The sequence below is a fragment of the Alternaria infectoria genome (assembly GCF_024043175.1).
Source record: "Alternaria infectoria strain BMP 0036 chromosome Unknown scaffold_8, whole genome shotgun sequence".
Lineage (NCBI taxonomy): Eukaryota > Fungi > Ascomycota > Dothideomycetes > Pleosporales > Pleosporaceae > Alternaria > Alternaria infectoria.
Genome location: NW_026250697.1, coordinates 929,338 through 951,763, shown reverse-complemented (window position 1 = coordinate 951,763; position 22,426 = coordinate 929,338). Strand labels below are relative to the sequence as shown.

The 22,426-nt window shown below is 53.7% G+C and overlaps 5 protein-coding genes across 5 annotated transcripts; 2 read left to right on the top strand and 3 right to left on the bottom strand.

The window, feature by feature from the left end:
• Positions 1-411: 411 nt before the first annotated feature.
• J4E92_005738 (uncharacterized protein) lies at positions 412-2,077 on the top strand (the record flags this gene model as incomplete). The annotated part of the gene is made up of 2 exons (XM_051497116.1): positions 412-1,383; positions 1,436-2,077. 2 exons carry the CDS (start codon positions 412-414, stop codon positions 2,075-2,077), a joined length of 1,614 nt encoding a protein of 537 aa, XP_051352776.1.
• Positions 2,078-10,610: 8,533 nt separating this feature from the next.
• J4E92_005737 (uncharacterized protein) lies at positions 10,611-12,094 on the bottom strand (the record flags this gene model as incomplete). Its single annotated transcript, XM_051497115.1, has 2 exons — positions 10,611-10,851; positions 10,911-12,094. The coding sequence occupies 2 exons, from the start codon at positions 12,092-12,094 to the stop codon at positions 10,611-10,613; spliced, it is 1,425 nt and encodes a 474-aa protein (XP_051352775.1).
• A 3,119-nt stretch (positions 12,095-15,213) lies between these two features.
• Positions 15,214-15,991, bottom strand: J4E92_005736 (uncharacterized protein; the record flags this gene model as incomplete). The annotated part of the gene is made up of 5 exons (XM_051497114.1): positions 15,214-15,392; positions 15,449-15,534; positions 15,596-15,612; positions 15,669-15,809; positions 15,899-15,991. The coding sequence occupies 5 exons, from the start codon at positions 15,989-15,991 to the stop codon at positions 15,214-15,216; spliced, it is 516 nt and encodes a 171-aa protein (XP_051352774.1).
• Positions 15,992-16,755: 764 nt separating this feature from the next.
• Positions 16,756-18,477, bottom strand: J4E92_005735 (uncharacterized protein; the record flags this gene model as incomplete). Its single annotated transcript, XM_051497113.1, has 3 exons — positions 16,756-17,288; positions 17,338-18,042; positions 18,090-18,477. 3 exons carry the CDS (start codon positions 18,475-18,477, stop codon positions 16,756-16,758), a joined length of 1,626 nt encoding a protein of 541 aa, XP_051352773.1.
• A 1,631-nt stretch (positions 18,478-20,108) lies between these two features.
• Positions 20,109-21,759, top strand: J4E92_005734 (uncharacterized protein; the record flags this gene model as incomplete). Its single annotated transcript, XM_051497112.1, has 4 exons — positions 20,109-20,295; positions 20,350-20,899; positions 20,946-21,371; positions 21,429-21,759. The coding sequence occupies 4 exons, from the start codon at positions 20,109-20,111 to the stop codon at positions 21,757-21,759; spliced, it is 1,494 nt and encodes a 497-aa protein (XP_051352772.1).
• Between the last annotated feature and the right edge of the window lie 667 nt (positions 21,760-22,426).

Below are 22,426 nucleotides of genomic sequence, written 5' to 3'. Positions count from 1 at the left end.
ATTAAGTCAATGTCAGAATATCACCAAACTGAACAGGCATAGAAGTGTTGAGTACTTAAAATTCAGATGCCACCATGTTGGCTGTTAGTAGGCTACCGAGATGCTGATTCATAGATGTTATGCATACCCACCACGTGCCTAGGCAGCTGACAGTGGCGGCGGCAGCGTGAAAGTGGCGATTGAGCGTATCCGGCTAGCGTTGTGAGGATCTACTAGCGGTGGCTTGAGCGCGGCGGCGGCTATTTGCGGGTCAGGCCATCGAGTTTGTTCTGCGCGACAACTTTGCAGCCGTATTACGACATCTTCTTTGCCTTTGACGTTGCGGGTACTCTCTTTACTTATACTTCCAGAAACTCTCACTATACATACTTCAGCATCACATACACGCCTCAGCACACGAATACCGCCACCATGTCTACCAAGACGCGCCCCGCCATCCCACCTGTGGTTATGGACAGCATAACGCAGCAGATAGGCAACACGCCCCTCGTACGCCTGAACAAGATTCCGCAATCCCTGGGCATCCGTGCCACCGTATACGTAAAGGTCGAAGCCTTCAACGCCGGCGGCAGTGTCAAGGACCGCATCGCGCTTCGCATGATCGAAGCCGCTGAGAAGTCTGGTCGCATAAAGCCCGGTGACACACTCATCGAGCCTACGTCTGGTAACACGGGTATTGGGCTGGCTTTGGTGGGTGCGGTGAAGGGATACAGAACCATCATCACACTTCCCGAGAAGATGAGTCCCGAGAAGGTGGCGGTTCTTAAGGCGCTCGGAGCCGAGATCATTCGTACCCCAACGAGTGCGGCATGGGATAGCCCCGAGAGCCACATCGGCGTTGCGAGGAGATTAGTCAAGGAGATTCCGAACGCGCACATTCTCGACCAGTACTCGAACCCCGACAACCCGCTCGCGCACGAGTGCGGCACGGCCGAGGAGGTGTGGACACAGACCGACGGCAAGATCACCTGTCTTGTTGCTGGTGCAGGAACTGGAGGCACTATCACAGGTCTAGCGCGCGGTCTGAGGAAGCATAAGCAAGATGTCAAGATTGTAGCTGCCGATCCACACGGCAGTATACTCGCACTTCCTGCGACCCTGAACGACGAACGCGTGAACGAGGGCTACAAGGTTGAGGGGATCGGATACGACTTCATCCCTGACGTCCTGGAGCAGAAGATTGTGGACAAGTGGTACAAGACAGACGACCGGACATCGTTCTTGTACGCGCGCCGGTTGATCTCCGAAGAGGGCATTCTTTGCGGTGGTTCGTCTGGTAGTGCGATGGCTGCCATGGTCGAAGCCGCGAAAGACATGGATCTCACCGAAGATGATGTTGTCGTCGTCATCCTCCCCGACAGCATTAGAAGCTATCTCAGCAAGGTATGTCATCTCTTTTCCTATGCTACTGTTGTGTCATACTAACGTATCATAGTTCGTCGACGACGACTGGCTTGCCGCAAACGACCTTCTCCCCCCTACGCCCCCTCTGACACCTAACACGAACGGCGCAAACACTCGCCGTCTCTCTACCACCAAGCAGGCCGACGCTTTCCACGGCGCCACCATCGCTTCCCTACGACTCAAACCCGTTACCACCGTTCCCTCGAACTCGCCCTGCAGCGAAGCCATCGAAACAATGCGTGAGAAAGGTTTCGACCAACTTCCCGTTAGCACATACTCTTCCGGCGGCAAGGTGCGTCTTGTCGGTCTAGTGACCCTCGGCAACTTGCTATCCTACATCGCTGCCGGTCGTGCAACCCCAAAGTCACCCGTCGAAGAGGTCATGTTCGATTTTCGCAAACTGAACGAGGTCGTCAAGGACCTCGGCCGTCTTTCGCTTGACGGCGACAACGCGAAGAACACACAGAAGGGCGGCAAGAAGGGACGAAGGGAGTTTGTTGAGATCACCAAGGAGACCAGCTTGAGCGATCTGAACAAGTTCTTCGAGTGGAACAGCGCAGCTGTTGTCACCGAGCGCGTCGATGGCGAGCCAAAGGCCGTTGCTGTTGTCACAAAGGTGGACTTGCTATCATGGATGGTAAGACAGGGAAACACTAATGGATACTCCAACTAGATGGAGTAGAGACGATGGAAACAAGATGTATATGAGGAAACGGTTAAACACGAGGCACGCATATCAAACCTTTAGCGAAAGAAAAGTTGGCGATATTCATATTGGACCGGTAGCAACGGAGTTATAGGCATGGTACAACTCAACTTAGATGGCATTCGTCTGGTACGTCAGGATAGAAGTGCGAGACCTCAACGTCTATAAACAACAGCTATGAAAGGCTGCAAAGTCAAACTCTTCTCGTTCAGCATGAAGCCTACGCTATCCCCATCATAATCTCCCTCAGCTTGCCCGCCGCCGCACCATCCAAAAACTCCATACTCTTCTTGATGCCCACTTTCCCGCTACCCATTTCCTCCATCTCCATCATCCACAGCAAATCATTCTCCACTATCTGCCCCTCCGTCGCCCCTTTCGCCTGCATCATGAAGCTGATCCGCAGGACGACCTTCATCTTGACTGGATCGACAATGACGTCTGTCACATTGGATTTCCAAGACTCAAGTCTGGGAAGCATGGATCGTAGATGGGTGAAAAAGTCGTCGAGGGAATGCGTGCCTTGGATGGGCGGGGAGAGAGAGACGGAGTAATTATGGCCCCACGAGTGTTCGAAAGAAGGGGCGCAGTAGGTACGCATGAGATCGAAGTCCATGCGTTCCGGGAAATCCGCGTCGAGTGTTTGGGCTCTGATGAAATTGAGCGCTGTGTCTCGGAGGATTGTATAGGTGGGCAAGGCAGATGTCGCCGGATCTTCTGCGGTGTGGTTGCTCATGGTGATGTTGCTAGTTTGTTTTCAAGAGATGAAGATGTGCAATTAGAACTCTTGAAATGGAAGAAAGATACGACTGTGGTTTGCTTCATTAAATGCGGAGAATTACCAGTGTTACCTAGTACATGCGGATCCCCACGGTACGCCACGGAATAGGGTTCAATTGTCCCGAAAAACGGGGACGGCGCAAACTGGAAGTTTATACTACTGTTTGAGGTTGGCGCATATGCTGAGGACATGGGGCACGCTTGTTTTGTCTTCAAGAAAGTTGGTCGTGAAGAGAGCAAGGTACTATTGCGGGTGCTCCCGTTGCTCCACTATGTCCGTCCAATCAGCTGAACGACGACCGTGACGTCGAAGTAACGGTTGGAGACAACGAATGTTCACGACCTCGCTGGTAAAGTATCGCGCAACTGTGGAACTATCGAATTGAATGTAGAAGTGGTGCGGTAGTGGGAAGGTCGTGTCGCTGAGCGATCAGACGCACGAATTACTTTCTGTTGAGAATGTTTGCGTGTTGGCCGTGTTCGCTATCAAAAACCGAAAGTGCCAAGAAGACATGAGATGGATGGATCTAAGGTGAAATGCGATAGGCCAAAGAGCTGGTGAGTGGGAAGAACTGAGCGGCTGACTTACTTACAACGTCAAACGCCATAGCCAATGTCTGTCTATCGGGGCAGAGGGCCATGTCACCTGTTGCTTCTCAAAGCCGCCCAAGACTTGTAATATCATCGTTGCATGCTTGGAGTTCGTGTGATCTGGCTCTAAAAACCCACTGGATCGCGTTCGATGAGGTTCCGCTTCACACTGGGATTCCATCGCTCCGGCTACCTTCTGATAACGACAGACCCACTGACTACGGCTCTGTAGTAGCAATGGCCTGACACAAGAGCCTAGCTCAATCGGAACACTTGTTATCCCGGGTGTAAGGCGGCATAAGTACGAACACGCTCGTTGTATTCGCAGCCTAGAGACTATTCGGCCGACATTTCTTGTCACTTCTGCCCTGATCGGCTGTCCGTTGCACATAGAGCCATTCGATATGCATACTGAAGTCGAAATGTGCTCGTGTCTGAAGGATGAAGACAAAGGCAGTCCTCAGTACTACAGGTATATAGCCGGCAGTTCTTTCGAGATGGAAGAGGAGAAGGATTGGCGATTGCGGTCGAAGAATCATCCATCGAAGCAGTATTGGGGTGTAGAGGAACTCTGAAGTATCTGAACTGATTGTGTACGTGGTCTCGAATCGAACGCGATGAGGGTGAAGTAGGTTCAACCGAAATTAGGGCTATCGATGCCAGCGAGTGTAGCAATTGTGGAGGGACGGTCGGTATTCATGCGCGCTTCGAATAAGTAGTCGGTCCTAGGCTGTTAGCTTATTGCACGATACAGCCGCTGCGACGTGGTGCAGGGAAACGCAATCAGTGGACTGTTGCAATCTTTCCACATTGCTGTAAAAGGAGGATTGACGCATGGCGGAACTGTCGGAAGCCTCGATCTGAAGGACGATGCCCGTGCGTTGCGAGAGTGGTCAGGTGCATTCGACGTATGCGTAACGTCACTGAGAAAGGATCGCCGGTCGGTAAAGCTTGTTGAAGAAGGCGTCGTACACATGGCTGAGGGTTGTCACGCCAGAAGGGGTGTTTTCGACATGTCGTTGGGACTTGTAGACTGAGGAGGGCGTGTCCACTTGGGCAGCCAGCGGGAGCCAGTGTCTTAGTACGCGGAAGGCACGCCCCGGACGCCCTCGGTTCGGTCCGGTGTTTAAGTTCCAGACAGCCTGTGTTTGGCGCACCCTTTACGCATCTAACCATGGGAGAAAATTGCTTCTCTGCACCGTCGTGCAGGGTCGCGAAGCTCACTCTGGGTTCATGGTCATCTGCGTGCACATGTGCAGCTGCAAGGCCTGATCGCCGCTACTTACCGCACGCCCATCATTCCCACTTCGGCTGCAAGCCTGCGTATCGTCTGCGACTCGGGAAAATCTACGAGCCCAAGGGTTCGGTATCTTTGCATGAGCTTCTTATTCGCCGTTCATCTCCGAACTTCGCATTGTTGCGACGCTCAGCAGGAAAACTTCCGAGCGGAAAGAGCATCACTGCAGTCCTTCCCAACTGCCGCAGAAAGCGCGCCTCGATGTGGTGCATGTGAGATCCAAGCCTTCCAGGTTCTCTCAGACGTGTATGGTGTAGAATTCTGCCTGCGACCACCTGCAGTGTGCTCTTGCCTCGGTAGTGTGTGTCGCTAGTCATGACCAGGACATATCGCCAGCGCGGCGCTTCGTGCGGCTGTTGTCTAATTCGGCGTTCGAAATCTGCTACGAGCATGTATCGGGTTCGCGTACATTGGTGTTCCAAATCTCGTCGGTTTTGCGGTTTTGCGAAGCGTTCGCAGAGGCGCGTGGGGAATAGTAGCACAGTTCAGTGGTACAGATCAAAAGCGGTACACACTGCGTAGCTGTGCCACAATGGTGCTGCTGCTTGCACACACATTAGCGCTAATTGTTGGATCCAATAGTCGGGTTGGTGGAAGTGCGAGCAGAAGCCACTCGTTCGCGCTGCCAAGCTGAGTAGAACGCGGCAGTTCGTGCTAGAGAGTACTCGAGCACAACGGTAGCATCGATTCGTTCCATTCGATTCTGCACAAGTCGAATCCATCATGCCCGTATTTATTGCACTGACTCGACCAGATTCTGTGGTTGACAAACCCCCCCAAGCAAAGGCGTTGTCCTCATCGTATCGCGACAGGGAGGATAGTGGAAGCTGATCTGTCGATGCTAGCTGTTTGAGAGGCGGTTCGATACACAAAATGCCTTCTCTCGTGCGGGGCGTTAAACCAAGGGGAGTTTCGTGCCGCAATCGAAGTCGTCGAGGGGGGTATCCGCCTAATCGGGGTGTCCGTCGTCAGTAGGAAACTCGATTCGATCGTAGAGGCGTGAGAACACTGGGTAAAGACCTAAGTCTTGTCTTAAGACAAGTCTCCGCGTCATGTTAGTTCCTTTGCGCCAATGTGTTGCTTGGTTGTGGCCGCCGCAGCGGAGTTTGTACGTACAGGCTTCGCGCGTCTGCAACGGTGTGAAGGAAGGGTTCGAAGGCGGGAAGGGGGTGGGATATGCGTCATCACACGATGCGTTGGGAAAGCGTGTATGCAGCAGTCCGATCCTTAAGGAGTGGGCGAAGACGAGCTATGTGTTGTGTTCGAGGAGTTATGCCGGCTGTCTGAGAAGGATCGAAGACTCGAGAAGACGTTGTAAAAGAATTGTCATTTGAAGAGTATACAACAAATAGCTCAGCCAGTTGGTGTCATTGTTCGATGCAATTCAATGAGACTGATGAAGACGAGATCCAGTGGCCTTCCGGCAGATTGTTGCATCGGCGGAACACGGCACTTCCGGGATCTGCACCACTGCTCTCGCAGGGAGTGAACGTATTTGGCAGGTCACTCGTTGCAACCATCACCTACTGCAGCACTTCAAATACTTAAACCTTTAGCTGATGACTCCGGAAGCAGCATCTCACGCTGCTCGCAATATCGCTGATGATGGAAACATGGAAAAATGTCTCACTATCTATTAGCATGAGTTCTGCGGTAATACTACACACAAACGCGGACCGGCGAACCTCCCGAACCAGAGGATGCTGGAAGAGTCCCTAAACCTGTACCGTTGCAGTATCAGCCTCTATCTTAATAGCATGTATATCATGGGCGAAAGACCCAGGCGGCTTCCGACTCACCACGTAATCTTAGACATCAAAGAATGAGTGCGGCTTTCTTGCTCTCCTACAAGTTGGCGTGGGGTCCGCAAGTGAGAAGTTTGGCGCTTCCATCAAAACGGTGCATAGCCAACGATTTGTCAATATGCTGACCAGCCTGTTCAAACATCAGCACCAACTGGCGTTCTCTTCGCCACGGTCCGCGGAGGCCTTGCACACCCTGGCGATAAAACACTGTGAGAGGCGACTGGCGCATGTCCCCTAACCACACACTTCCTGCCTCGAGTGTAGCCAAGAGATCTACACTCTACGCACCTGCCCTAGCCGTGCTCGCGGACTGTTTCCACTACAGGAAGAATTCCTACACCGTATGGAACGCCTTCACCATGCGCTGATGAAGTTTTGAATGTTTAGGCGCATGTCAGTCCCTCCTCGTAGCGAAACTCGGCGAATGTGATTCAGAAGCGTGGCGATCTCCCCGATCCCTGGCTCCTGTGAACCCACATCTAAGGTGTCACAAGTATCGCGCGTATATGAGATGCATATGCGACGTGGCTTGTTGGATGAACTGATCCTTCAGCTGCGGAATCCTCTGGATGCAAGCGTCAGGCGTGGCCCGCAGGTTCGGCGGGCATCATGCATCGGATCGAGACCTCAACATGGAGCGTTGGGCCGCACGTGTTCACGCTGTTATGGCCTCATGGGTTTTGGGATGCTAATGAGGCTACAACGCTGGCAGACCTTCTCCCTTGGGCCGCTTCCCAGGCCATACCACGAAGATGCGGCCACGTATAATGCATCGGATAGTCTTAGATCGTATCTGCACAGCATCTCTGCCGCTCGCCGGAATCTAAGTAGCCTGGGCATTAGGCTGTCAAATGCACTTACGTTCTGATGCGTGCATTCGAGTCGAGAGGGGTGGGGCTGCACTGGCAGCTAGTCGGGATGAACGAACTCGCCTGCGGGGAGCAGGTGCCGGGCGCCTGCACATCGTCTTGGGTAGTACTGATCAATTGCATTCCCTACCTTATCTGATCTGCGGTCAGGTGTTCGCGGTGTAGCAGTGGAGACGTGACTCTCCACTACCTAGGTAAGGGTTGGCAAGACGAGATCCAGAAGTTTCAGCCGACACCACCCCGCTTGCCGTCGATGCCGTCGGTATGTCTTGAGTGCATGGGTCGATGGGGAAAGGACAACGCGAAAAAACTCGTACTGTCTAGGAAGCTTCACGATGAAGCGACGTCAGTTCAACAAGCGCGCTAGGGTTTAGTGTACCACCAACGAGCAGTGGCGGAAGCGACGACTGTACAACTTCATGTGTGAATGTTTCAATAACATGTAAAGATTTTTCTAATTAGCAACAGATATGATGTAAACAAAAAAGCCGCCGCCCTCCAAGTTTCTTCCATATCCATGCCACAACGCTCCTTTCTGACCGCTTTCCACCGTGATTAAAAGAGTGTTTGAGACTTGACAGGTCCACGAAGAGAGATCGAGTATGCAGCGAAGGCTACTCAATAGAATCGGCGATGCTGGCTACCCAGCATTCACGGCTGAGTCCTGTCGACTTCCAATGGTTCGATAGTGGCTTGCCGGCGGCGGTGACTGACTTTGGTTCGTAGTCCCAGTCAGAGTGCGCAGCGCGATCTCGGCAGCGTCTTCTTTTGCATTGGGAAGATAATTTACATCGTACCAGTATCTCGCCTGGAAGTTGGAACCGTGGATAGTGACCATGGTTGACCAGGCTGTCCGGCCGCCTAACATGGATATTAGCTAGTGATATGCGAATTTGTGATGACGGAGCAATATGCTAGATTTGACTCACCACGGCGATCAGAAAGATCCGTGTATGTTGGTTCCTGTAGCCCTCTTGCCAGGCAATGATCTGGAAAGCGTATCAGTGTGCGTTAAATCAAGGACTGAAACGAATAGGCATACCTCGAAGGCGCTGCGTCCACGGATCTCGATTGGCCATGATAAGTATATTTTGGATAGACGCAGAACGAGTGAGGGTAGCAGACAAGGAATAAGTTGCAAGGGATAGAGGTAGATAGCTAAGAAAGGGTTGGGACTGGCTCGATACGACAAGCCTAGCAGCGATTCTAAGGGCGCAGCTACTTATAACATATAAGAGCGACACAGAGCCTCATTATAGACGGAAGAAGCAGACAGATATGGTAGTGAGTGACGAGGGTATGCAAGTATCCGTCTCGTCGGTCATGCTCTTCTCGCAAGTGACATGCGCATATGCTGTTAGAAGCCGTCGGAGCACTCAGTTTATGTGGCCAATAACGAGTTTCCCACACCCGAGCCATTGGGCTGGACGAACGCGCTCCAGAGCGGGCCGATGGGGCATGCGAGAATCCCAAGCATGGTCTAGGCCATGCGCAGCCTACTATTATCTGCGGAGAGTTGGGGACAGTCTGTCGGCAGCTGCTGGGAGGCGGTACGGATGAGATGCTTGTCAACACCCGCACTGGGGAAAGCTGCATGAACAATATGCAATTGGAACCTGAGGCTGCAGCGTGAGGGTGCTTTACAACTTCAGCCCAAGAGCACGTTCGCGTACCCACATGGCTGCAAAACATGAGGCTAGTGTGGAGTGCCAGGTCATTATGCAGACACTCTGCAGTAGTGCTCAACAGGACCCTGCCTAATTTTCGCTGTGGCGGCAATGATATCATCCCGAGAGAGGCGGTTCGGTAAAGAATGCTTCGAATACATCAAACGATATTAAACAATGTCCGTCAATTATGAGGCGGATGATGCAATTTAGCAGCGCTGTTGACGGCAAGAGCGGATGGTCGTTGAGCTTGTACACCCACACTTGACCCAAGGTACCACAAAGCGGCGAAATAATCAGGACACCAAATGATGAGGCATCGGGTTCCTGCTTATTGTTTGACCTTCCTCATGGGATATGAAGCCGCAGCCCGAGATTGATGAGCAGACCGACTGTCGTGAAGCGAAAGTCAACCCATGCAATTCCGTTGACGCAAATGCATGGCTGGGAATATGTGATTGCGACAGTTTTGGTGGAAAAGATGTCCTGATTGGTTAGTTCGAGTAATCATCGTCGAGTGCCGTGACAATGTTCTTGCTACGATACAGTAGCTTCAACGATAAGAATATCCTTGATACACTTCGCTCGCCGCGATTACGTATCAGCTGCGTAGTAAAAAATCACCGCATTCTCTCTTGAGACTTCATGGGGCCGAGGCGGAGGGTCGTACGGAGAGCGTTGGGCTGATGCCGTGATCGAACATGCTTGAATGCTGCAGAGAGATGCGGGTTTGAGGTTCAGCGTCATGGAGAGTGCGATGTGGCGATGTGCTCCCAGCAGTCGACGCAAGACGAGCTTAGCCATGTGCCACGCGTGTGCTCGACGTCGTATCACCTGTCAGCTGTCAATCCTAAGCTGTCGGGATTGTACGCCTCAAGAACGAACTGGTCTTCTAGATTATCCTAGCACGTAAGCAAACACCTCTCTCAAACGAAACATGCAGTCCAATGAGCGCTGTGCGGGCACAAGACTTGCACGGCTTAATTTGAATACCGAAGCGTGCCGTGTCGTACCCACGTCGTTGATGGAAATATGTTACTCTCACGTATGGCAGATTGCGAACCAATTGTATAGAGCAAAATTAGCTCAGGTCATTATTCGTTCCAAAATGTGGTATCGTAACTTCGATCCCAGTATGTATCGATCCAAGAATGATAACGTGGCGATTCGTAAACCAAAACGGGTGGTGCTATGTGCATGTGCTGAACACCATGCCGGCTGGTATCCTGTGCAATGAGAAAAGGCTCAACAAATGCAGCAAACAAACAACGCTATGCATGCTGCGGACCAAAAGACGGCGCAGATGCCAAACACCAAGGAGTAAAAAGAGAACATGACCACCAGCAATGCTAAGACTGCGCCTGCCCGCAGGTAGCCATCCCAACAGAACGTTTCTGACAGGTTGGTGATACAAGATGCGAGAACAGGCTGCAGCTTCCCGAGACAGATTGAACGTGTACTAACGCAAACTTGAGCTAAATAAAGCAGACACTAAACGGACGTCGGCAACCGACGTGCCGCTGAAGGATGTTTCTTGGGTATGTTGCCATCCTGGTGTTTCCGGCTGAACATCTCATCGATGAGGCGTTTGGGGCCAATGTATTCCAAGTTGGCCATTTTGAATGACGGATTTCTGAGAAGCGGGATGTGCATCTGCGTGCTCTGTTTGGAGTGGAAGCGTCGCTTGATGCAGTCGTCCACAAGAGCCATGAGACCCGTCGCCATAACAACACTGTTCGTTGGGTTAACTGACTGTTACTTTGCACGGCTTGCGCCATCGAATGGACTTACTCGGAAATGTCTGAGTCTGAGCGTAGGATCTTGTCGTCAGTGACACGCATATAACAAGGTGGTATCCAGCCACCACGGGCAGCCTCCTCATGCGCCTCTTCGTGCGTCAAGCGTACAGGACAGATATGCGCAAGCGGCTCCTTGTCGTTGTCATCGCGGACGAGGTAGTAGGAGACAGATTCCTGCTGGTCCCGTCCTTCCTTCTTGACGATGCGTTTCCAGGAGTAGTCGTGGCCCCAGTATTCAAAGGCGTACTTCTTGTATGACTTGGCACCGCGGCGCTTGACGTCGAGGTGTGCGTAATTCGAGAACTCGAGCTTGATGGTATTGGTTGGTATTAAGGCGCGGCCCTTTGAGTATCCCACTGCCTTCGGACGTGACTCGGAGCGCGTAATATCGTCGTCGTCGTCATGAAGACTGCCCTGCACGGAGTCATAGCCGGAGTCGGCCCGCTTCAGACCTGCTGATGTTGAGGGGCGAGAGTCGGACTTGACCAGACTAGCGAGGGCTGTGCTTGCGCGTTGCAGGACTGGCCGCATCTCTGTGGCTGGCTTCTGGTACTTGCGCGTCGAGTGGCAGACCTCACGGCCAGACTCTCTGCAGTATCGGCGCAGCGAGAACTGGCGTGTGCGAAGGTCCTGCATGCGGAGATGGAAGAGAGTGTAGCTTTGTTTCCGGTGTCCTCGCTCCTCGACCTGTGTGTCCACTCTCAGGTTCATGTTGCCGTCTATGGTCGAGTCGTCGTGGCGTATGGATAGGCGCTTGGACGTAGGGAAGAGCTCCCCAAAGTCGCGGGGTGTGGTAGGGATGGCATCGCAAGCTAGTGGCTCGTGTCGGTATGTGGGCACATCGTAGTCGGGCATGTCATCATCGAGCTCATCGGCGAGGTCTTCTTCTGATGTCGAGGCATATGTGTCGACGGAGGAGCGGGGCGGCAGTTGTGGATAGCGGTCGACCTTGTGTTGAGGCACAAAGTAGTCTCGTTCCCGGGCGCGTCCCTGTAGGCGGGCGTGGCTGGTCTCGCTGTGCATGAGCGACGGTCTGCGGTCGCTGTATTCTGTCGGCGCGGTGTCGTACGAACGGTCGCTGGCGTCGCTGCGAGCCGACACGGTGCTGTTGTCGCTGCGGCCAGACGCGGTGCTGTTACTCGACTGGTGCTGCCGCCAGTGTGGGTTGGGCGCCATGATGTAACGTGATATCTTACAGTGATGGACAATGGGTTATTAATGATATGGGATGGATGGGGTATTGGCTGAACATGCAGAAGCCGAGATGTGGGTGGGGATGGCACGACAATGCCATGCAAAGCAAACAAGCGTATAAGTAGAGCGTGAGGGTCAAGCGCACGAGTGAAGCAGGCGGCGCAGCGATCTGAGACAGCTCACGAAAGGGTGACCCGGCGCAGGGCGGAGACAAGGACCGACGGGGATTAATACACGCAGCGGATTTGGAGCAGCAGTGCAGCGCGAATCGAGGCGCAGCGCATGGCGTGGGAGAGACGAAATAGGCTGCCTGGACGCTGCAGTCGTCTCGCGGGGTTCTCGACGCTGGTTGATCCCGCGCAGAGTCCTCGATCACGGCCCACGGACATGGCTGCAACCCACAAAACGCCCTTGGCTTCATCCAGCAAATCGCCGGCACCGCTGGCCACCTGACTTGCCCGCATCGAGCGATGCAGACCTGGCTGGGCGAATCACGGCCAGCTGCTGACCCTCCCCCAGCACACACCGTTGCCTCGCCAAACGCTCACGGCAGCCTCTACGGCGTCACCAAACAGAGCCTTCCACCTGCTGCACTCCGTGCCATGCAGCGTAGTAATCCAGTGCTCACTCAGCGCGCGCGCGGAGAGGACGCAAATTTAGCCTCGCTCGACACCGCTTGATCGGCCGACCTGCCAGGCATCCCATGTTGGACAGGCTCACCCGATGCTGACCTTTGGTTCCTCGTCGGCACCGGGCGCCTACGGGACGCTCCCTGCTCCCTCCCTGGTGATCATCCCACGTGTATCGCGAGGCCGACGGACTTCTAGACGGCCTCCTCGACGGGCTCTCCCGGTCTTCGTCAGATGATAGTGGGAAGATTTTGCTACCTACCCGACCCCGGCGACGTCATGTGCGCCAGCTAGTACCTAGGTCGCACGCTGCGCATCGGAACTGCACGTCCATGCGCATGCGACAGATGCCCATGTATCGTCGGGTCCTGTGCTGCAATGGCTGATTCACCCCTCCGTTGCGGGCTTACTACAAGGCTGCGCTGGCAAGGACCAGCCTCTACGCAGCCCGGGAGCTAGCCCTCTCCACCGTTTTCCCAGGGACCAGAATGCCCACGGCTGATGAGCACGATCACCGAAAAGATCACCCTGCGCGAAAGACGGTTGTTGGTTGTGACAGAAGCAAAGAGGAAGGAGCTAATAGTCCTGCACGCTAAGCTCCTCAACCTGGGCAATACCACCGAAACGTGTCATCGCTGCATATATTGCTGCCTACCGATAAGTATGTTTGCCCTCGACGTAGTAACGAAGGAAGGCTTTCTTGCGTCATGCTACATCTCCTGCTCGTGGAGAAAAGAAATGCTTCACTGCGAATATTGTGCAGCCAATCAGAACGGGCTACGTGTTGAGCTCGCGAACCAGCCACGACAACAACAGCGCAGAGCCTTTCAATCGTCACAACCGATCAATCTGAAAACCCGTCATCCGATAGTAGTTGAGATGAAAGAGCTGAGCCCATCGAAAAGCCAGTGCTGTTTTCCCATGCGTTCCTTCCACGCCAATGGTTCTGCATATTCTTTCCCCACTTCGTCCATCCACTCATGTCTCCATTTTCGCTGGGAAGTCGGCTACGGCTGTCTATCAGTTGCATCCAAGGCTTCTAGACGTCGTCAGGTCCACTCCATGCAGATGCTGACCGAGGATCCGTCCGATGGTGCCATCAAGGAGGGCAGTGATTGCTGCATACTGACCAAACAGTTGGCGACGATTAGCCCGCAAATACCCTTTGGCTCGACCACTAAGCAGGCTTCCTTGTTACTCGATACAATGGACTCATAACCTTCCCCACACTTTGCCTCACAGGGCATTTGTACGTCAGTGAGGCGATGCCCTCACCACTTCCACGGCCTGTTGAACCGAGTTCTCTTGGACGCCTACCAAGCGAATGCTCGAGGCACCTACCATTCCTATGAGCAGCTTGGAGGACTCTGGGCGAGGCTGTCAGCTGCGAAAGCGTAGCTTCAGCTCAGCCTCAACAGGCTCTCTGTGGTGCTGCCCCCAGGTTCGTCGAGTAGTTAATGGATGTCTGCAGATAAGGCAACATACTACAGCCCTCAAAAGTAGCCTTACTTGCGTTAAAGCCTGCCCCTCATGTTTGCCTATATGCACGAGCGTTCAGTGCGTCGTGACTCTATGCCCCGCTAAGGCTTTCAACGAGATGCACTGATCAGCCAAACCACCATGCTGCATCCATGGGGCTAGCCCTGCTATCACGCCGAGAAGTTACTCCTGGTTGACCTTCATGATGAGCACGCCTGATGATGTTGAAGAACTCGGCAGCATGAACAAGCGCTCACCAAACGCGAGTAAAAATCTCCATCTTTCTTCCTGTCATACACCCATTTTCTCTACTCGACTCTACATGTAGAAGACGAGCTCGTAATCTCGCGCGTGGTAACTGAATCAGCAATACTACTAATCGACGCTAAAGATAGCATGGCATGACACATGTACTCCATCTATGCACCCCTAACTAATGCTGACAGGCGTCTCGGACCTCGAGAGCAAGCTCATCTTGTATCCTGTCGCAGCAATTCTAAACAATGCTGCCGTTACAATATCGCCCCTATCAACACTTTCCAGGTATCACTCCAATCACTTTTCCTCAGTTCGAGCATCTACCCCCATCACTGCGTCTAGATTAGTTATGAACCACGGGTGCAATGCCGTGATCTACGATTCACACATCGTGACTTTGATACTAGTTGCAGTGCAATGTATTCGGTATTGAGTTAGAACTTGGCGATCAACAAGCGTGAGTATATCGCAAAGTACGACGGCAAAAGATCACATGGTAAATTAAAACTGCTGGAAAGTGCACATTGATCATTGTCATTTCATAGTGGTAGATAGCACTAGGACAGACCAAAGATGCTCACTGCACTCCCTCTATCAAGCTTTGATGTGGGTCGTGAATCATGGCGTCGTGAGCCCATCAATGCATGGTGGGCTTGAACGGTGGCCAGTCTCATGCCGCCTCTGCCCACGCCCGTCTGCGCATCTCCTCTAATTTTCTCTCCGCCTCCAGTCGATCTACAACTGGCCGCAGTCCGCAATGGTGACGGTCTGCTTAGTAGAGCCGTTTTGGGAGCCGACCTTCTCGATGGCCTGGACGACCTCAAGACCCTCGACAACCTGGCCGAAGACGACGTGCTTGCCGTCCAACCAGGAGGTCTTGACGGTGCAGATGAAGAACTGGGAGCCGTTGGTTCCTGAGCGTTTAGTCAGTTCTCGAATCTCAAGACGCGGGGCAGTGTTCTGAGCGTACCAGGTCCGGCGTTAGCCATGGAGAGGATACCGGGGCCAGTGTGCCTCAGGTTGAAGTTCTCGTCCTCGAACTTCTCGCCGTAGATGCTACAGTGGAGATACGATGTCAGTGTATGTCTCACATGCATTTCGTACGGCCAAAGCTTACCTCTCACCTCCGGTGCCCTGTGTTATGTCAGCCATGTGTGCTCGCCAGAAGATGGGTCGTGGGTATGACGTACGTTGCCGCGGGTGAAGTCACCACCCTGGAGCATGAACTGGGGGATGACGCGGTGGAAGCTGGATCCCTTGTAGTGGAGGGGCTTGCCGCTCTTTCCAGTGCCCTTCTCGCCGGTGCAGAGAGCGCGGAAGTTCTCAGCGGTCTGTTGGTTATAGTCAGCGACTGCCTCATCTTATCGGAGCCTCATGGGGGAAAGAGGTCTGACGAAGACTCTGCTAGCGGGGTACTCACCTTGGGGACCTGGTCGGCGAAGAGCTCCATGACGATCCTGCCGGCAGGCTGGCCGCCAATGGTGGTGTCGAAGAAAACCTTGGGGTTGGACATGGTGATGGATGTGGTTTGAGTGTGTAGTGAAAAGGGTGTGGTGGTGGAGTGTTGTCGATGGGAAGGATGAGGGGCAGCTTTAAAAGATGAGAGAGGCCATGGAGGGGCATAGCTCTTTCCGTAGAGCACAGCACAAGGGTGGGGCCCGAGGCGTGATTGGGCCTCTCACCGTCGAGGCTGGACGTGCAAGGGCCGCTCGGGCCAGGCTTGGAGGGGTAATTGCGCCATGCCCTCCCCGCATGTCACTCAGGGCAGACGTAAGGGATCGTCGCCCGAGTACCATCGCCCGAAATTTCTGGCATTGCAATTGCAGCAAAGATTGCCTTGGTCCTTGGGCCGGATGCCTTCAGCCACGGGATTCCGTGGCGTCGCTCTGACAAGGCATCGCAGCACATTGCTGCTGAACGGACCACCGTAGCGCCATTCGACCGGCTCCTCATAGCGAATACGACCCTAAAGTATCCTGTGTAACGTCTGATACGGTCAGCATAAGAGTCACTGGCTGCCCTCACCCGTGATTGTGACTGCCCAGGGTTTCTTTCCCAACGTCACTTCCTGGAGTCATCAAGGCGCACGAACCCGTATCAAGCGAAACACAGATGTGACAAATGGAATCAAATTATGGCTGGCCGGTGTGGCGACGGCCTTGTAACTACTGAAGAGAAGATAGAGAAGGTGAAGAACAGACAGCGCTCACGAACGCCGTGCCTCCCGGCTATGCTCTCGGATATACCCAACAAAGAAAAAGCTTCTCGTATCGCCGCCTATGGATGCACCAACACGTTCATCTCAGCCGACTTCGCAAACTCGGCACGCTCCTGGATATCCTTCGCCTCAGCCTCCTTCCACAGCTGAATGACTTCCTGCTTGCGCGTTTCACTCCTGGGGTGGAACGCCATCTCCCATGGATCTGGCTTGATGATGAGTAAAGAGTTGGACTTGTTGACTGGCACTTCGATGTCCTTGCCGGTAACGGGGTCGACCTTTGCCCTGAGGTTGAAGGCCCACATCAGAGCTCCACAGCCTGTCACGGTCTCATCGCGGGTGATGGACATGCCGAGACATTGGCGTTGGCCCCAACCGAACGAGGTCATGCCAACGATGTCAGGGTACTTGGTCAAGGGCTCCTGGAATGTCGGCCATCCAGCCTCCAACCATCGCTCGGGGCGGAACTCCTCAGGCTCGGGGTACTTGGCGGGGTTTCGGAGGAAGGCCCAGTCGAGAGGAAGAATGCGCGTGCCCTTGGGAATGAAGTATCCCTGGAACCAGTCGTCGGCCTCAGCTTCATGAGCAACACCTGGGAAAAAGTTAGAATCAATACGGAAGATGGCTCCTTGTGTGCTTACCAGTAGGTACGGTAGGTTTCCAGCGCATTGTCTCCTTGATACACGCACGAAGAACTGGCAAATTGGGCAAGTCGGCGACGGCAGGAGGCTGGTTACCGCAGACGCGATCAATCTCCTCTTGGCACTTGACCTGCCACTCGGGGTGGTGTAGCATGCTGATGAGGAAGTAGTAAATCGGTCCAGTGACTGTGAAGATACCGACAAGCGCCATCATACCGATCACGCAAGAAGCTTCGTATTCGCCCGAGATGTTTGACTTTTCCGCGGTCTCAAGATAGTTCTTGGTGAAGCAAGACCTTTGCTGACCGACTTCCATACTCTTCTTGGTTTTTTGAAGGCACTCCATGAAGAAAGCTTGTTGGTCGTCGTGGCGCTTGCGCTCCCGGAGCTTCCAGGGGTTGATCGGCTCGGGCACCCAGTCCCAGAGAGGAGTCAAGACGTTTGTGATTGGCCCGGCGGGTGACATCTGGGTGAGCAGACCCCATGCGCTGGGGGTAAGAGGAACACTGAGCGAAGGATCGTCCCATGTCAATTGGCACATGACCTTAGAGCACATGTCTTCGAGGGAAAAGCTGAAGTCGTCGGGGTTTTCCACGAGCCTGGCCATCCATCGCTTGGCCTCGAATTCCATGATACCATTATAGCGGACGTTGGTAGCTCCAGTGAGGTAAGAATGAGTGAACTTTCGCTGACGAGCCCAGTATTCTGTTTTGATTAGCAGAATTCGCCGCCCCCATCACTGCGAGACTTACGGTTCTTTCCCATGAGAGGCAGGTACTCCATCGAGCCGTATGTGCTCTTCGCATCGAACAGCGACTTGATCTCGGGTCGATCGGAATACAACTTCGCCTTCTTCACAAGCATATCCTCGGCAATCTTCTCATCGGTGATGATGATGAAGTTCGCGCCCAACATCTTGGTGCGGTATATGGGACCGTAAATGTCGGCCCACTCCTTGAACTTCAGCCACATGAACTCAATGGGTAGGTCGTGAATGCGTCCAACCCACGGTACCTGCCAGGGGCCAGGCATGTTCTGGACATTGTATCGCTTGTCGTACTTGGTGACGGCGTCGACGACTGCGTATACAACAAGGCCGACGACTGCGACGCCTAGGGCGTAGGCTGTGAAGGGATGCATTTCGAGTACGCAGGTGACGGTCGAAGGCGTCTGTAGAAAAGTCGGGACCGGAGGGGTTGACTGTCAACTGACTTGCCAAGGGTCTTGACGGGGATGTTGTCGGAGAGAACGGTAACAATCACAAGACCACAGCGTGGGAAGCCTGGTAAATATCACACCACAGGTTTTCGTTGCACTACCACTCGTCCGGCTCCCCAGAGCTTGACTTATGTACAGCCATACAGGGCCCACTGGCGAGACGGGACCGTTTAGGGCACCAGATTCATCGGCGTCTAGGTGAGCATAGCCGACATGGAACTAAACATCGCTTGGGTGACAGACGGCAGATTCATCCAATGGCCAAGGTTGGAAACTACCGATTTCCATAGTGTGCCAGGATGGCGATCTCACTAACACCCTTGTTGATCTCAGTATCTGTATCCGCCACGGCGGAAGAACAGAAGTCGGTGCTAGCGGGCGCCGACTTACGACATATTGAAGAGCTTGGGGCTGGACTAACATGTATCGGTGCGCCGGGAGAGCACAGAGATCGACATGAACCAAGTTCACTTGCATGAACTCGGGCGTATCGAAACATTTACTCCCTGGTCTTGAGAACTGGACACAGCTGAAGGAGCAACTCCCTAGTGGCTGCGCCCGCGTCTGCCGCTTTCTCTAGGCAAGTAATTGTTATTTCCACATTACCAGGCCAAACATCACCGACAGATAGCAAGGTCAAAGTCGGCAGCCGGCACATTACCGGGCCGTAAGACCCCTCTACTAATCAACTTGTGCTGCATAGCTTGCAGCATGGGTATGCATCGCTGGCAGTATGGGTGTCACATTTGCTCCTCGTTCGTACTGGACGTTACTGGTCGAACGCCTCAGTGATGGGGTACAGACGCCACACTGCATTTCTGAAACCGAGCACCCTCAGTTGTCGTTGCACGGGAAGCCTTCCTTTGGTGGGCGGCCAAGTCCCCCGAAGAAAGGTGTCAAACACAGCCAGTCTAGAAGCGATCTTCTTCACTACCTCGAGCAAAGAAGTCTAAGCGTCATTAGAAGTGCTGGAATATATTTAGCGACGTTACACATCAATCGAATCTCAAGGGCTGCAGTCATCATGTGCCCACGTGGAGCAGCGAGATACAGCCGTGATCGAGCTGATAGGCTAGGAACGCCGCGGACCTGGCATCAGCGTGTATGTCCAGCATAAACGTTGAACTCGATCGTGTACAAAGATGACTTAGGATGCTGTTGGCCGTGCTTGGCCTCCGGAGTTTGTGGGGAACCATAGCGCGCCCGCACGGACGCACGCCAGCCGGGAGTTTGGGCTAGCGCGGGGGCTTGCCCATCGTCATCGAGATCGGTCCTCGACCAAAGCAGCCATGTTCCTGACAATCTGCCGCCAAGTGCAATGGTCATTGCATTGTCCAACACCTGCATGCCATAGTATGGCCGCGAAAGTACAACTGCGAAACAGCCCGGCCAGTCGGACGTCCGAGGGTCTTCGGCAAGCCTCACTGGTACCCCAACGGGGAATGCAGGTGGAGGCAACCTTCAGCATGTATGAAAGGCAGGCACGGCTTGTATGAAGGTCGGTTTCGACGATACAACCACCTCAATACGATCATACACACTGAACCGCAGTCATGCCTCACGCTCTTACTTCTCGCGACTCCACGATGGAGTCGAAGCCAATAGGGTCGTACCCTAACACTGGCATCGATGTCCTCATCGTGGGTACCGGTCTGGCTGGTCTGGTCGCTGCTCTTGAGTGCACACGCAAGGGCCACAACGTTCGCGTGCTTGAGAGGAATGCAGACATTAACACAGCTGGTGAGCGGCATTCTCAAATCATGGTCTTGACGAGCAACTCATAACGTGTGCTAGGTGACATGTACTTCATGGGCCTCAGCGCAACCCGCTTCTTGAAGCACTGGCCTGAATTGCTCAAGGAGTACAAGAAGATTTCGCTCCACAATGCCTGGATCGAGACCTTCAAGCACTCGGGCGAAGTTGTCATCGGACCTAAAAAGGTTGCAGATCGCCTTCGTGCACAAGGGCTGGACCCTGATACCCCTCCTGGCGAGTTCCAGATGCGCCCGCTTGTGTACAAGATGTTCGTTAGCGCTGTAGAAAACCTCGGTGTTTCCGTTGAGTTCAACCGCAGGGTTGTGGACTACTTTGAGGACGAGCAAACTGGCAAGGGTGGCTGCACCACCGACGACGGCAAGCGCTACGAGGCGGATGTAGTGATTGCGGCTGATGGTGTTGGATCAAAGAGTCAGAAGTTGGTCGGTGGACAAGTGCGCGCGAGGCCCTCCGGAAGGGCCATGTGGCGTGCTGCTTTCCCCAGGGAAGCTCTCGACAAAGATCCGGAGGTGAAAGAATTCTTCAAGATGATGCCAGGCAATGAGCCAATTGTGAGGACATGGCTGGGGTAAGTCCTTCCAACCAGATCATCACACTTCGGCTAACCCTCATAGTCCATCCACGTACGCGCTCACCCTGTCTCGCGAGGATGTCATGGTCTGGATCATGAACCACGACGTCACCGGTACTGAGAAGGAGTCGTGGAACAACACGATCGAGAAGGAAGAAGTTCTGGACGGCATGGACACTATGCCTGGGATGGAGACGGTCAAGTGGGCCCCAATCTTCAAGCAACTTGTCGAGACAACCCCGCCCAAGACGATCGTCAACTTCGAGCTCCTCTGGCGCAACCCTCAGCCAAGCTGGACCTCTCCCGGCGCTCGCGTCATTCAGATCGGTGATGCGGCACACTCCTACCTACCAGCTTCCGGCAACGGAGCGACCCAGGCCATTGAGGATGCCATATCGATAGCTTCCTGCCTGCAGGTCGGCGGCAAGGAGAACATTCCTCAGTCCGTTCGCGTACACATCCGCTTCCGGTGAGTTGCTATCCCCAATCAATCTCTCTACATACATATGCTAACGTAGCCCGATAGCTTCATCCGCAACTCCTGTGCCCAGAAGCTCGGCTTCTCCAACGCTGAACTTCTCCAAGACACCGACTGGGACAAGGTCAAGCTTGATCCCCGCCGCGCTGCTCCCAAACTACCCAAGTGGGTTTGGTCTCACGACCCTGAGGCTTACGTATACGAGAACTACGAGAAGAGTGTGCAGTCGCTGAAGCAAGGCATCGACATGAAGGATGAAGACAAGTTTGAGCCCAACTACCCCAAGGGCTACAAGTACGAGCCTTGGAGCATTGAGAAGATCATGGATGACATGAGGGCGGGCGTGCCGATTGATCTCGGAGCTGGTGACTGGGAATAGACGCGGGTATGAAAAGGCATAGCCGCAGACTGTATTGCGTGCACGGCGTTTCGGAAATGTGTCATGAACACTGAACAATGAATGAAATACGATATTATCAACCATAGCATGACATTTTCTTTGCCAAATGCTTGAAGATTGACACACATGGAAGTCGTCTGTCTCTCTAGGGCACATGTGCTGGGCAAGGCTGAGCACTTTGACACGCCTTGCCTCTCTGGTACAAGCGTTCTTTCGGCGGGAGCGCCCGCCACTGTTTGGTCCTCAGCGATCCATGACAGCGGCCGCTTCCATGTTGCTCATCGCTATCTCTGTGGCATTCCACTCGCTTCCCCTCTCATTGAAACCGCTACCACTGTGTCTGAGCGTCGAGAGAAGATCACTGCAAGCGACGTTGCACGAAGCATGTGCAGGTCACAGCACAAGCGAGGGTTTCGCAGACGAGATGCGCCGATAAAGGAAACTGGTACTTTCCGTTCCTGGTGCAAACTAGCGATTCGAGTCCGGGACGTGTACCCATGAACCAAAGATTTCTTCTCGTACCAGACTGAGCTCGCTGGATACGCCCGCTTGCCGCCCGTCGTCCTGCAGACTGCAGGTGCGAACGATGAATTCTGACTATCAAACAGAGGCAGGGCAAGAACAAAACATTACCCCTTCACACTTC